The sequence below is a fragment of the Lichenostomus cassidix genome, chromosome 5 (assembly GCF_008360975.1).
Source record: "Lichenostomus cassidix isolate B80296 chromosome 5, HeHo_3.0, whole genome shotgun sequence".
In the NCBI taxonomy this organism is placed as follows: Eukaryota; Metazoa; Chordata; class Aves; order Passeriformes; family Meliphagidae; genus Lichenostomus; species Lichenostomus cassidix.
The window spans coordinates 25,144,674-25,160,092 of record NC_139486.1 but is presented as its reverse complement, the minus strand read 5'-3'; the positions used below and the strand labels follow the sequence as shown (position 1 = coordinate 25,160,092).

Here is a 15,419-nt window from a genome sequence, read left to right as displayed (position 1 = left end):
AAAAATGTTATTACTTACAAGACTTGCTGATGCCCTCTTTGGAGGTCGCCCTCGCCGTCTGCTTGCAGGACTGAAGATAAATGTGGGTGGTTCATCAGGAAAGAAATAGGAGAAGTTTTGTTCTGCTAGATTATATTTTTCAATTGATGTTGCCTTAGTAAAAAAGATGAAAATAGATATTAATTGTAAAATTCTTACCTCTTTATAAATATAAGCTAATTAACCAATTATTAATTCACAAAACAAGACAATATAAAAGTAACCATATCCATGAACTGGTTAACTGAGGATAACAAATAAAGCTCTGAAATAATGTAAGTGAAGAGTTAATCTACCAAGTGGATAACATCATATGCAGCACACATCTGAAACCAGAATTTGGCTTAATTTGGTAAGATGTTATTTCCTTATATGCCTTTTAGCAAACATAGCTGGGCACAGTCTTCCTAGAGAGTTACCGAAGTGTGTCAAGAATGACTTCTGACAGATAAAAGCAGAAACTTCACTTATCAAAGAATTATATAATTCTCTATTATGTAGGTATTTATTTCTGGAGGAAGATTGTTCCAAATTTCAAATGTCAAAGTTTCTTTTCAAGTCTACTTTCTCAACTTAATGACTTCAGGAAGTCTGCCCTTACTGGACAATGCAGATGAGGATACAAAGGAGACACTCCAAACAGGACATGTTCACATAACTGAAATGTAAGGCAATCAGCAAAAGGACAAAAAGACGCTCCAGAGAAAGCCCAAATAAAGACAAGATGACACATACACACATAAGAGAATATAACAATTTTCCTGAGGCTCCAGAAAGCATCACTATTAGATCACTAATCCTTGATTTGGTACAGTGCGCTGGACCAACATGATCACTAACAAGCCCAAGGAATGGGGTAGTTTATCCCTTTCAGCTCTTATTTTCTTCTGTTTCCACTTCTTTAGAAAAGACAGGCTCTAAAGTTACAAACTTATTTAGAAATTCATTGCCTTTGTGATTTTCCACAACTTCAAGAGGCAAGACTCTCACTGACTCTTATCTCTCCAAGCCTTCCTGTGCAGAATGAGCAGTTACATAGCTGTATGAGAAAATACCAGACATAATAAAAAAACCTGCTACTTTCTAAAAACAAGAAGATAGCAAGGATTTCAGGGTGAAGGCTGCAATACACAGGGAAAGAGTCCAGGATCTCTTGTGGCAAGGCAAGGCAAGGGAAATTGCTACCTTGTGGGAAAAGCTGCTCAAATTCTCCGTCATCTGGGTGCCCACTAAGATGTGAACTTTAGCCTGTGTTTGTACTAAGTATCACCACATAGCTAAGATTACAAGAACATGCATATTCAACATCCACAGCCTTATCAAAACCCCATTCCAGCCACCTAAACTCTTTGGTACTTCTGTCTCACTGAAGATCTGGAGGCTGAATTCAATCTATCATAAACATTTTCCAGCTAAAAGTATTAGAATAGAATAATATTGGTTTACTGCTCCAAAACAGAAACAGTTCATTTTTATTTGACTTAGAAATACCAGCTGCATACCTTAAGGAATGAAAACAACTCACGTGCTAGACTAAGCAAAAGTATATTGTGTTTTAACAAGTAAGATTTTCTAAAGTAAATGCTCTTTTTTATCTTGGGTTTTTTTCTAAACTAGCAGCCAAAGGAGAAATTAAAGAATTATGCTTCATGTACAGAAAAAACTACCATCTTGTGTACAAGCAGGAGTTAAAAACCTGGTTTTGAACAAAAAGTTTAAGTATTCATCTTTTATTTTGGAAAAGTATATTACACTTACAAAAAGCTAAATATGATGTAGTTTTAAAAAGGAGCTCTTAGCAGCTAGTAGAGAAGAGCAAAAAAAATACTGAACAGTGTCAATATTCTATGCCATTAATTATTTCTTCTCACTTACCTTAGCTTTAATTACTCCATCATGTGGTTCACAGTGCTGTTTCAGAAAAAGTTTAAGTCTATCACGAGAGAAGAGATGTTTCCTCCGGCTGTATTGGGACAGAAAGGTAGTATTATCAACTAACATCTTTAATTACTGTTTAAGTACAGTCAAAAATATGTGCAAGAATACATGTAATAGACCCTATGATTGATCTATTTATTATTTTCTGAATTATAAATAACACCCTTACTATTGTAATAAACAACCATTCTTTGAAACCCCAACTTTGATGTTTGATCTTTGTATGCTTTCAAGCCCATCAACAAGAAGGGAAATTTAATCCATGAAACAGAGAGCTTAGTTGTTAGCTGCTGTAAGCAATGTCCAGGCATGAGAAAAATAAGTTATTTGTTGGTAGAATTGCCTTGTTAAGGTTTAGGGCTGAACATGCTTCAACGGTCTCACACCTGGGGGAGGTTAACAAAACATGGGATTAAGAAAGCCTATTGACAGTGGACACAAAGAATGCAGAATTTAGGGGTCAGAAACACATCTAGCAGAACTCCCAAAATAAGGAAACCCAACTGAGCAACTGGGCTGAATAAGCTCTAACAGGGTAAAAGGTAATTCTACAGGGGGAGATCTGTGGCCACTGACTCAGGACCACCAACCCAAGAAACCCACTGACTCAGAAGACAAAGACTGAGCATGCTGATTAATTAGCATAAGATGTAGTAATTAATCAATCAACTGGAATCATTAACCAACAGCAAACAGAATATTAATTAGTAAGAGAACTATGTAATTTGTAGGCAATGAACACTAATTCTTTTGCTTGCTAAAATGTGCTTAATTTACAGAATACCACTGATCACCTAGGCTTGCACATCTCTGAAATAAATCATCAATGTCTCTCTTGAGTGTGTAAAGACTGGCTTGTTGCACGCTGGGTAACAAATCCAATTTTTGCAGACAATAACAGCAGGTCTCATCTGTGCACCAACAAAAGCAGAGACTTGCAAGGAGTTGGTACCTGTGTTAATGCTAGCAAAGCTTGGAATCCTTGATACAGAAGGCCTATTTTGTTCCTGTGCTTTTAATTAACAGCTCTAACATTGTTTTGAAACGCCATTTTATATCAAAAACATCTTGCACAACTCAGTTATAAAGTATAATTTTAACTTCCACATACTGATTTTTACCTTAGTTGAGATGCTTTAACAATGACAGGCTCATATAGGTGTTTTTTAATAGGTTGGACTTTGTATTTGAACAAAGAAGGATCAATTACAGCTTTCTTCTCCCTAGGGGAAAAAAAAAAATTAAAAGTTTACATTCACGCATCATCAGCCTCATATTGTACACATTTAATACATTTACATGTCCACACAATAGACCTCTTGAAAACACCCAGCTGTACTTAATACAGGCTGTAACTTCCACTGGTACCAAAGAGGACCTATTAATTTGTGCCAACTTTTCTGCTACTATATTTAAACATGCATCAAAACCAGTTCCTGCAAGGAACTAGAAGAACAATCAGGGATTTTTTCTTAGCAAGGAAGTGGGAGATAAGAAGGGTAGGAAGAATGAAGAGAGAGAGACAAGTAATGATACATCCCTGTGCTTCAGAAAATTGTCTCCTCAATAATCTCTGTAATCGTGATGGCAACAGGAAGGCAGGAAAAAAGACAAAAAGACGATGAGGAGTCCAAAAAACAGAATTAAATAAAATGAATAAAAATAATAGCCCTTGAGCTACCAATTGAATTGCAAAACAAATAAAAAACACCTAAAATATTTTTCAAAAATATCACTTTAGAAAAAAAACCAAACCAAACACTGTACCAACAACATAAAATAACAGAATTTGCAAGGCAACACATCTACACTTTAAAATAAATGCTTATCAGGTTACATGCTTTATTAGCCAAAGTGCTCTTCCCTTTGACAGGTATTGCTACAGAGAACTAGATTTTCCCCCTCATGGAAAATACCTCTTCAGTTTTAACATAACATTAACTGTTTTGTTACACTTCTTTCTAGGTGAGTATCACCCAGGTTTGGTGTGCTGCAAAACTAAATTCACTCCTTTACAAGAAAGAGAGGAGTTTTGCCATAGACAATATAATTTATGGACAGATTTCATGAACAGAGCTAAATTAATAAGACTTTATTTAAATAATGTTGCATTTTGCTATTAAACAACAAAACTAACTTCTCCTAAGCTGACAATTTGTAATAAAGAGTAGTACTGATTTCTCACAAAGAATTCAGTCATCATCTTATTTCACCAAAAAGGAAAGTTGAAGTAGTTATATGGATAAACTAGGAGATTTAAAATCATGCATTTCCTCACTGTCAGTCCTTCCAGCATTTACAAAATGCTTTAAAGTGGGGTTTGTGAAAAAATAAACCAACACATCACTTGCTATTCTTTAGCCTCGTGAACAACATGCACAGGAAGTTGAGAACTGTACTTTGCAAGGTTGCTGAAAATGGAATTTGCTACAATTCTTGTTTTTCCCCACTAATTCTGTGAAAGAGAAATACAAGAAATGTAAACATTCCAATGTCTAATAATAAATACATTAATTCATACAAATGAAATGGAAAAGAAACAGTACTTATTCACCATTACTGTCATTCCAGATGAGAAGAATTACCAAATTTCTCACGAAAAATAGTTCATAATGATTAAATTATCAGTGTAGTCAATAATTAATGAAGGGACTGACAAAAAAAAGAAGACAGACTTGGAAACAGCAATACATCTACTAGACCTAAAGGCAAGTGCTATGATAAGCATGCACTGTCTTGCATGATGCTATCCAAGCCAAAGTCTCAAGTTGAGTCAGACCAAACCCAATTTAAGAAATATAATATATAAAATCTCACCCAGCTATTCATTCTAGCGAAACAGAGATCAACTGCAATCCAGTATACCCACTAGCAAGATTTTAACATCTCTACCTAAGTTTGTTAAAAGAGCCTTCATATTCTGGTCATACCATGACTTGGTCTTCCATGACCATCTTTATTTTTTATTTCATGTCTCAAGACAGGAAAGCTAAAGTAATGAAGGCTATCCCTACGAATTTCTGGATAGTATGAAAGATAAACTTGCACCTCGCCATACACCTCTGTGCTTCTAGACCTTTAGTCTAATAAGCTGAAGAATGGCCCAAAAAGATGAAGTTCAAAATAATATCAAAAAGATACAAAATAAAAAGCATCAGAGTACTAACATTAAACCAAAAATATGTCAGCTTATTTATCCACTTTGAATAGATTTTAAGCTTCAATACTTAAATTTGTCTGTAATCAAATTCAGGGCCCAAAGAATAACCAATTGTTCAATTCCTTATCGATAATCTTTATGTTTTAGTCTGAGTAAATCTTTCTCAACTTCAGAGGATCATATATAATAGCCCAAACCTAATTTCAAAATACACTACATTTTTTCTGCCTAGTTTCTGAGTTTTTAGTTATTATCCCAAGAAGTAAACCTATTCCTGAAATCCTCCTCCAAATTTATAGCAGAAGTTTTGCTTAGTGCAAAAGAGGAAGAAAAAGGTTATTCCATACACACAGATAGCTTTAAAAACTATAAAGATTATCTAGCATCTTTGGCATAAAAATAGTATTTATTTGTTTCATTTTACTTTATAATGCATTATGTAAAACATATTAGAGTTAGACCTATTTCATAACAGAGATCCCTTAAGAAAATCTTCACAGCTCAGCTCTGACAGACAACCAAATCAAGAGGAAAAAATACAGAGTATTTTGTAATTTAGTAGGTAAAAACTACAACTGACTCACCCATATTACACTAGTTTCTACTGCACTCAAGCAAATGTGTCTAATACTTGTGTCAGCATCTTGCGTTTTTTAATCAGGTTATGCTGAACCACTGACAGGTAATCTCATCCAGCCTTCAATTACTTTGGCATGGTGACCACATGAACTGATCATAAATTTCTTCTTACAGTACTGCTATGCTATATTCTGACTGCATGGTACTATGGCAGCTGTACCAAGTAACTTCTGAGACCTTAGAACCACAGAATTGTTGAGGTTGGAAATGACCTCTGAGTCCACCCACCAACCTGGCACCACCCTGTTCATCATTAAACCACACTTCCAAGTGCCACATCCACATGGCCACCTAAACACTTCCAGGGATGGCAATTTCATTACTTCTCTGGGCAGTCTATTCCAATGCCTGACTTTTCAGTGGAGAAATTTTTCCTAATATCCAATCTAAACCTCCCCTGGCACAATTACAGGCCATTTCCTTTCATCCTGTCGCTTTTTACCTGGGAGAAGAGACCAACACCCACCTCACTACACCCTCCTTTCAGGTGGTTGTAGAGAATGATAAGGTTCCCCCTCAGCCTCCTTTTCTCCAGGCTAAACAGATGCAGCTCTCTCAACTTTGTCCTTCTCAATTACCTCATCCAAGACACAACAATCTACCCTATCTGGTCTGAGTCTTGCTAGAGCTACCTTGCCTTACTGTATAAACAGAAGTAGAAAAATTGCACATTAAAACACTAAGAGTTAGAGGATAGGGAATGCTGTCCTGAAGTGCTAAAACAACTGCTGTCCTACTTTTTCAGAAAAACACAGTGGCTTTTCTTCTTCTCTTTGACTAAGCCTGGGAATGGAAAAAACTCCCTTGAAGAGTGCTAGCTAAATAACACAATCATGTATGGTCTCTTCATGCTCCAGTGCAAGCCTCACACAGCAGTAACCTGTCAGTAAACTGATCTCCATAGCTAAGCTGGCCTCTGCACATCTTTGAAGCTTGCCACTGACAAGCAACTCTGTACTGAGCAATAATAACTGCCCATTTGGAATTGCAAATATTTTTTGGAACTTAACTAAAACTTCAACAACAGAACAGAGCAACGTGAAGACTGCTAACAACAACACTCTAGGGACAAGACAACAGCACTCTGCAACAAAATCCTGACTTTTAACTTTTTGATGAAGATTTTCAAAGGTGCCTTTGATCCAAGTACTTAGGTCTTTCCTTATAATATAAAGTGGGCTAGTACCCATCATCATTATTCTTGGATTTGAGTAATGGAGGAATGAGAGAGGAAGAAAGGAAAGATAAGAATTAAAGATAAAGAAAAATGTGTTGTACTGAAGATAGCGTACAGCTTTAATGACAAGCTATGCCCACATTTTGACACAGTCAGCTCATAATTTCTTCTCCAAATAAAGTCAGAAAACTCATTTGGAGATGGTAAAAAGCCTGGATGGTAAGGTTCCACTAATACTATTTCCAAAAACAATTACCTCTTATATCCCAAAATCTGCAGAAACAATTACCCCTTCCCCAAAATCAGTCACTTCAAATTGAACAAACACCAAAATTTACTGCCATGAACCAGCCAGCAAACCAATAATACTTTTTTTCTAGTGTGTCTGATGATGCTTGATGATTCACATTACTCATAGCCCTGGCAAAAGGAATGCCATGAACAATTAAGTTGCAGCTGAATTGTATGAGTTTAGCAGCAAATATCCTTCAACCTCCAGGCTGCTGCCGAGTGCTAAAGCCAACACAAGAGTTCAACTTTACCCTTAAAAGTCTAGCAGTTTAAGGTATGAACACTTCTATTCTATGTGACCACTATCCTGTGGTACCAGAGGGTCCCCGGGCATAATATAAATATCTTAAGAACTCAAATGATTGCTACCTTTTAGTTTGTAACCCAGGCCTTAGAAGGCAGCCTGTTTTCCTGCAGGACAGTGAAAGCATCATAGCCTCTTTCTCCCTGTACCACCCCAACTTTTACTGCAGAACACAATAAAAAAGTCAGCAGGAACCTTTGTATAGACTGCATGGCTATTTCTGCCCTACACAGACTGGAGCAGGGTCACAGAAAGGCTGAGATCTCTAATGACATCTATTTTCAGTTAAGATTCTCTAGCCTTACATATTCTTTAGGAAAAATATTTGCAGATGGCCCATCAATCTGTGCTGTGCTCCCCTCCCCCTCCCTCACAAACACCCTGAGCATCTGCTGTACCATTGTTTAACAGCACTGCAGCTTTGCACAAAGGCTGGATCTCAAAACCTGGAGATTTGTGAGCAGGCTAAGGCAGAGATGTCATTCTGCACATATCAACTTGACATTGGTCCCAAGGTGACTAACATCTGTACTCTCCACAAGCAAGTCTCTCCATAAACAGCAAAATACAGTCTCTCAAAGATTAGGGCTGCAAAACAACGTCATTCAGTTCAGTGGGATTTCTCATGGTTATGAACAATGGTATAAAGAATCTTACATACCAGCATACAAAAATTCACAACAATGCTTTACTTTCAGATAGGTTTCACACATACAGCAATTAATACTTTCCAAGTTTGCATATACCCAGAATATATCTAGAAAATAACTGTTATTACACTCTCCTATTTGTTATAATCAGACTTGCTTAAAACTTCCAGTAAGCATTTTAAAGCCGTAAGAGGTTTGTAATTTAACTTGTAGCATAACTGTTAGTTAGTTATGTCACAGAACACTGTGTCAAAAGTCTGTATATTCTCACCTGTCCTCCCCTTTTAGGAGAAAGAAATTATTTTCCCTCCCCTCTCTGCACTGCCAAAATAACTAACCAGCTGGGGAGAACCACAGGCTGACTGGGAGTGCAAGACTTAGTCTTACTACCAGCTCAACATGCATGGAAGTGACAGCACTATAAAGGGATCAATCCTACAGTCAGCTCCGTGCACGCTTGCCTAATTCCAAGAATAACCTCCTTTCAAATGCCATATGCCTTTTGGAATACTGCAAATGCATTTATTTTCTCAAATATGTAGGACATCTTCTTGAACAACTTGGACACTGACTTCAAGAGACAGCAAAGAAATTTTAAAATTTCCCATATATATGAGAATAAAATAATATATCCAATGTTATTTTCTTAACCAAGTGAGGAGCTCCACCCTAGTTATTCTAGGCATGTCAGGACATGACTTTATCATGAAGCAATCAACAAGATTAACTGCTGCATCCATGTGACAACTTAAAGTCAGAAACAGTTCCTGCAAAGCCTGTACATCCATAGATCCCAGATCGAGACCCATTTCAAACCCTTCTCTTTCATCATCATGCCTATGAAGCATAGAAATCTTTCTTCTCATTATACTGCTAGGATAGGCTCAAGTACTGGTCAGTAAAGGGATACTCCAAACAAAACACCACAGTTATAGCCAGGAAGCTCTCCCATTCAATGTTATTAAGCTACTCCAGCCTATACAAAGTTCCTCAAGACAAGGCACTGTTTCACTGCACCTAAAATCATAATCATAATCAAATCCTTTAAATACAATGATATATTTATATGGACACATGCACAATGAAGAAAGCTTTGTATGTTCTTGGTTTTCTGAACACAAATACATGAAGTCTCTGGGAAGACTTTCAGAGGGTTCCAGTATGTGTCCTCCTGTCATATGGCAATCTCAGCTCTGAGCCCCATGTTGGAAGTGAAGTGATACCAGACTGCAGAAATGCAGAACATGGCTGCACTTTCTGTTACAGCAGCACAGCTTTTGTAGCACAGAGAACTACCAATAGGTACACACAGTTCTTCCACCATCTCTCAGCAAAAACACTCTCACTGCAAACAGATTAACAATGATTATCCTGTAAGTATTTCATTTCTCATAATGCACAGTTTTCTGGTGCATTAGCACAACCAGCACTTGTGAACGTTCAGCTTGTCACCTTCAGCTGTCTGTAGGTTCACAATCCATACAGATCAAGTAATTTGTTTCAGTCAGACTTTGACACATCTGCTTTAGTCTCATTTCCACCCACTCTGAATGACTTATACTGTAGAAGTATCATGTACCCATTTTGTGCAGAGCTATTGTGCGTTTCTGAGTCGTCACTGTCGCTGATGACAATCGTGTCGCCATCTGCACTGCTGGTGTGGCCATTTGCCATTCCATTGTGATGGGCTGGAGGTATGACTTCCAAAATCTTACACTGCAACCTGAAATAAAACACAAACATTTATTAATGCCTAAAGTCTTTCACTAGTACAAGGAGTCTAAAGCTGTAGCAGGTGTTATTTTAAGAATACATACATAACTGAACACTGTATTGTGTACTAAATAAGTAAACAACTAAGAGCTTTGCACTGAAATACTAGGTAAAATATTAATTTCGTAAGTACCACCTAATAAATGAACAGATTCATCTGCTTACACAGCTATCAGTTTCACTTCTCAGGAAAGCAAATCAAGTTAGTTGTGGTTGTGAATTTTTTTTCCAGTTCTCATTTAAGTAAATTAAAAAGTTAACGTGTTACTTTAAAACTAGACAACAAAACTTCTATGTTGTTTTGATCACAGTCTAAGAAAAGCAAAAGATTTTCAGATCCTGAAGTATTTTTACTTGTAAGAGATCATCTTCTACTACTGTCGATGACCTAAATAAACAAGGCTGAAATGATCATTATGCATCTAATCTTAATAATGGCCCATTTATCTGCTGACACATATTAAGGCTCCATCTGGCAGGCACACAATTGACAAAACAAGCCTATTCCTTTGCCATCCTGAATGCTAGTTATAAAAGGCAGAATTAACTACATATCAAAAAGTATAATTAATCAAAACTTCATTCTGGGTAACTGTACTATAGCTGGTTCTTAACTACTAACTTTCACCCCCTTCTAGAACTCCATGGTTCCTATTCTTTAGCTTAACATCCAAAAGACTTGTCTGATTCAGTAAAATGAACTGCTGTAGCCAATGGACATTGTCACATACTACCACTAAAAGCTCAAAGCAGGGGGAAAAAGAATACATAATAATTCTCTTCTCTGGGCACCAAGCACTCCCGCTTGAAGTAAGTAAGATAAAGAATACATGAAGTCTTGGGCTTGAATTAGTGTGGTATCACACTTAAGTTAAAGACAAACACCAAGAAATCCATGGCAGACAAATTCTAAGTGCTCTTCTACCTGAACTGAACACTGGCAAAAAGGAAGCAATGTCAAAGGATTTCCTGAGCATGCCTGTCTTCAAGCAAACAGTACTATCCAAAACTTGCACACACTAGGGGGGCGGGCCGGGGAGGAATAGAAAAGAGGGTGGTAGTGGCAGAAAAAACCAAGGAATTAAAATGACATCATAACGTTAAAATATCCTAGGTAGTATTCTTCTGACATTATCAAGGATCAGTAATGCAGTTAGACTCTGTAGTTGCTCTCTCCAACAGGAAGCGAGCTCCAGGATGCTCCAGCGGGTTATTAAAAAATATCCAAATAATTTAATAAAAAACCCCCAACAAAACTATTGACATCCTTATATACTCCTAAAGACAACAATATGACCAATGCTTACAGTATCCATGGGGATACCAGAGCTGTCTGCACACAGAGGCAGCCTGAGCCCGCTTGGACTTGCCGGCCATAAGCACACTGCCATTCCAACGCAGCCTATCTTGTTTCCAAAGCTGGCTGCTCTGGGGCTGGAAGACACATCTTCCCAGCTAGTGGAGACCAAGCTAATTAACTGAAAAATCTAAACAGACTCTGTACAAAGAAAAAAGAGCACCCAAGTATAATAACTGTAAGTCCAAGTCCAACAAGGCTTATTAAGATCTGGCCCAGCACCAGACTCTGAATCCTGTAATAAAAGCCTGTCACTAGTAACTTGGTTTTCCAGTGTTTGGAACGTCAGTCACCCCTTCATACTAAATAATACGTAGCTGACTGCATGGCAGGATGTATATTATTAGGCTGGCTTTTTTTAATCCAAGAAAAGTAACCTGATAAAAGAAGACTTCTTAGTAGAATTAATTTTGTTTCAGATTACAAAATATATTTATTTGGGAGTCCAATTCAAATTAAAACACGCTTTTAATTTCTAATGGCAAACCAGCGAAGGCATCAATGCCTAAGGGCACCGGCGCGCTCCTGTCACCCGCGGTGCCCAGCAGAGGGCGCGCCGCGCCGCACCGCCCGGGGCGCCCACGGACAAAGAGGCTTCAGCGCACACATCGCCGGCCGCCCGCCCGCACTAAAACACTCCGGTGTTCCAGTCACCGAGGAGCTTGCCAACACTCATTTTACCTGCTCATCCATCGAGCAGCCCAGTAATTTACAGGGCATCACATCTCCTTCTCTAACAATGGCAATTATATATCCTATACGCTTGATTCAGTAAGCAGCAAAATCCCCAATAGAGCTGCCTCTCCCCCGCCCCCCCCACCTTTTATTTTTCAGCAGGGAGAATGACTAACAGATTAAGCTATCCCAGAAAGGAAGTGATACTCCATCTTCTATGCCGCTCAAATCATTACCAAAAACCTTTGGGAAAGGAATCAAGTCAAACACACATTACCTGGTTCAATAAAAGCACAAACCCATGCAATTTAATGCTTACCGATAGACAGGAGATTAAAGAGAGTGATGCAACCATTCCTTCTGGCATTAAATAAATAATCTATTAATTTTTTTTAGCCTGTAGTCAAGTCATGGCTAGTAGCACCCAATTGCCTGGACTAAGAGGCAAAGACACACTGCTTCTTGTGCAAGTGGTCTGATCTTCTCAATAACCTAATCATTCCCTAAGTTCACTCATTACAACTTTTATATTATAAGGCACATAAAACAGCATAGCTGAAAGCTGAAGCAAGACATTTAAATGAAGCATACTACTGGAATTACTTCCTAAAAGATCCTTCAAGATCTTCACAGAGATTACATCAAACCATGCTCACTATTTCCCATAAAATAAGAATTGGGGGCAACTCAATCTAAAAAGACAGCGGCATCAAATGTACATAAATATTTGTTTAAATATCCTAAATATCCTCATCAGTCAGGAAGCACTTCTAATTACAATAAAGGCTGTAAAAAAGCTTACAGCCACACTGAGTGAATCCCAAAGACTTCCAAAATAAATTGATAATAGAGCCATCAGAAACTTTTACACAATAGTCCCAGCAAGTCTAGCTCAGATACTGACACTGTACTTAAAACAATTTTGCTTACCTATTTCTGCACTACAGGCTGTTATCAACAACAGGGTTGTCTGACTTGTCCCAAGGATGGCCTCATGGTTACAGATCTATTTTTTGTTAAGCTCAGAAACTAAGTTCTTTGAGGTCTCTTATGCTATGGGAAGGGCTCCAGTAAATGCTTGGCCTTATGGTTTTATTTTTGCTTTCTTAAAAAAGATAAAAACAACAAAGAACAACACAGGAATCCAAAAGTTTTCAACACAAAACCAGAGGTGGTATCACCAACGTAATTTTTTTTAAAATACAACCTTCTCAAAATATAGCCTGTCTTCTCCCTCAAATTATAAAGTCTGATAACTTCCATCAATTTCCATGAATGCTGTGCTCTGAAGTGCAACTGAACACAACTAACAGAGAACTTTAAGGTCTGACTGAACCTTGTCACCCTGAGAAAGCTAAGGAAGAAGCAGGCTGAAGGTATACAAAAAGCCAACTGCACCTGCAGCCTCAGGCTGCTGCTCCATAAGATGCAGAGATCACTTAACAGTTCCTGTCAAACAGGAGCTCTTTCTTTGCCACTCCTCTTCCCAGCCACACACATGGTGCTTGCTTTTTGCAGCTCTCGCGGTCAGTTTCATTTAGTGATTGCCATTAAACTGAATTCAACTACCTAACAAAACAACTAAACAAAAGAATGTACATTAAAAAAACCCCAAACCCCAAAATCCCGAACCCAACGTGAAAAGCTGGGTAGCCTTGTTTCATATCACCTACTTTAAGCACACTGAAGGACTGGATGAGAATTAGGACATATGCAAGGTGCAAATACTGACTACAGACAAATGCAGAGGTAGATGGAGAGCTGTCCATCTACTTGAGAGGTGGGGGAAAAGAGGCTGCCATTGAAGATTTAGGCAAAGAAGTTTTTGATTACCTCAGCCTTCTACTCATCCACTGTTACCAGTTTTCCAGCACTGTTTTTTAGGGGGTTACACCCTCTTTGACCTTCCTCCTGTGGTTAATGCACCTGTAAAAGCCCTTCCTGTTATTCTTTGCATCCCTTGCAAGGTTCAAGTCCAGTTTTGCCTTGCTCTTCCCAGGTTACCATCCTAGCTTCAAAGGTCTGTATATTTGCTTCTTTCCCTTTAGTTTAGCCATCACGTCCCTAGTCAGCCAGGCCACTGTGCTACTTTTTCAGCAGGTGTCAGAGTGGTTGAAGCCCCCCAGAAGAAGAGCATGTGAGTGCAATGATTCCTGTAGCTGAAGCAATAAAACTTTGTCAACAGACTCCCCTTGATCAGGGAGCCTGTAGTAGACACCAACCACTTGCTTCCCTTTTTTGCCTTGGTGTCTTATTTTTACCCACAGGCTTTCGACCTGCTCATGGCTGTTCTTCAGAGACAACTCCTCACACTCAATTCATCTCTTGATGTAGGGGTCAACACCTCTGCCTCTCCTGAACAGGCCATAGACATTGATAGTCACAGTCCAGTCACAGGATTTGTCCCACCATGTTTCAGTAATGGCAATAAGGTCACAGCTTGCTAGCAGCAAAGTGGCTTCCCATTCCTCCTGTTTGTTGCCCATGCTGTGTGCTTTGACATAAAGGCATGTCAGCTGGGCTGTCGGCTGTGTCACATTCCTAGAGGAACACACCCCTTAATTCCTTTGAGATAATTCTCTGGTGCTTTCCCTTTTGCCTTATAATACCTTAGGAGACCCTGGCTCATCTCTCTAAGACTGTGTTTTCCAGCATGATTGGACATTTCAGAGTCAGTATAATATACATGCACTTCAGCTGGGCTACTAATTTCACCCCCAACATTGGCAAGCCGCACCCAGGCTCATCTCTGCCACGACTGGTCTTATCCCCTTCATCCAACTCATGAACTTTTAGACAGGGAAACCCCATCTGTCTCCAGCAGGTGTGGTGCCATGTAAACCACCCCATGATCAAAAAAGCCAAAACTCCACTGATGGCACCAGCCTTTAAGCCACATGTTGATCAGGTGGGTTCTCCCATTCTTTTCAGCATTCCTCCCTGCTACCAAAGGGATTGACAAAAACACTATCTATACTCCTGTTCCTTCAATCTGCTGCCCCAGTGCCCTGAAAGATTGTCCTATCTCCCTAGGCTGGAACCTGTTTCCATTCACCCTCACCTTTTAGGTCCCCCCTGCTTCTACCTGACATTGAGACGGTCACGTTTCCTCTGACACCTGCCAAGCTTCCATCCACTGCATTTCTCTCAGGGACTGAAGGATATAACTCCACCAGTCTATTTTCTCTCACACTCTCTGATACTCCTCAGCATCTCCACTTCCTCTTTAGGATGGAAAAAACCCAAATTCTCTTTCATTCAGCTCAGCAACCCCAAGACATGTACACAAACTATTCTGAGTTGCAGAACAGGCAGGTATCTGCATCTACTGCTGCTGGAGCAGTAGAACACAAGGAGGAGAAAGAGAAGCTGCACTGCACCACATAACTGGCCAAAACCATTATAGAATATCACAT

The 15,419-nt window shown here is 38.8% G+C and overlaps 1 protein-coding gene across 5 annotated transcripts in view; it reads right to left on the bottom strand.

Annotated features, from left to right (window-relative positions):
- Positions 1 to 15,419, bottom strand: part of BAZ1A (bromodomain adjacent to zinc finger domain 1A) — a 65,601-nt gene that overhangs the window by 34,793 nt on the left and 15,389 nt on the right. For all 5 annotated transcript variants that reach the window (XM_085061904.1, XM_085061903.1, XM_085061906.1 and 2 more), the window contains 4 exons: positions 9,778 to 9,921; positions 3,099 to 3,200; positions 1,915 to 2,002; positions 19 to 153 (listed from right to left, as the gene is read on the bottom strand). In XM_085061904.1, coding sequence (XP_084918030.1) covers positions 19 to 153; positions 1,915 to 2,002; positions 3,099 to 3,200; positions 9,778 to 9,921 — 469 coding nt within the window. The remainder of the gene's footprint in view (positions 1 to 18; positions 154 to 1,914; positions 2,003 to 3,098; positions 3,201 to 9,777; positions 9,922 to 15,419) is intronic.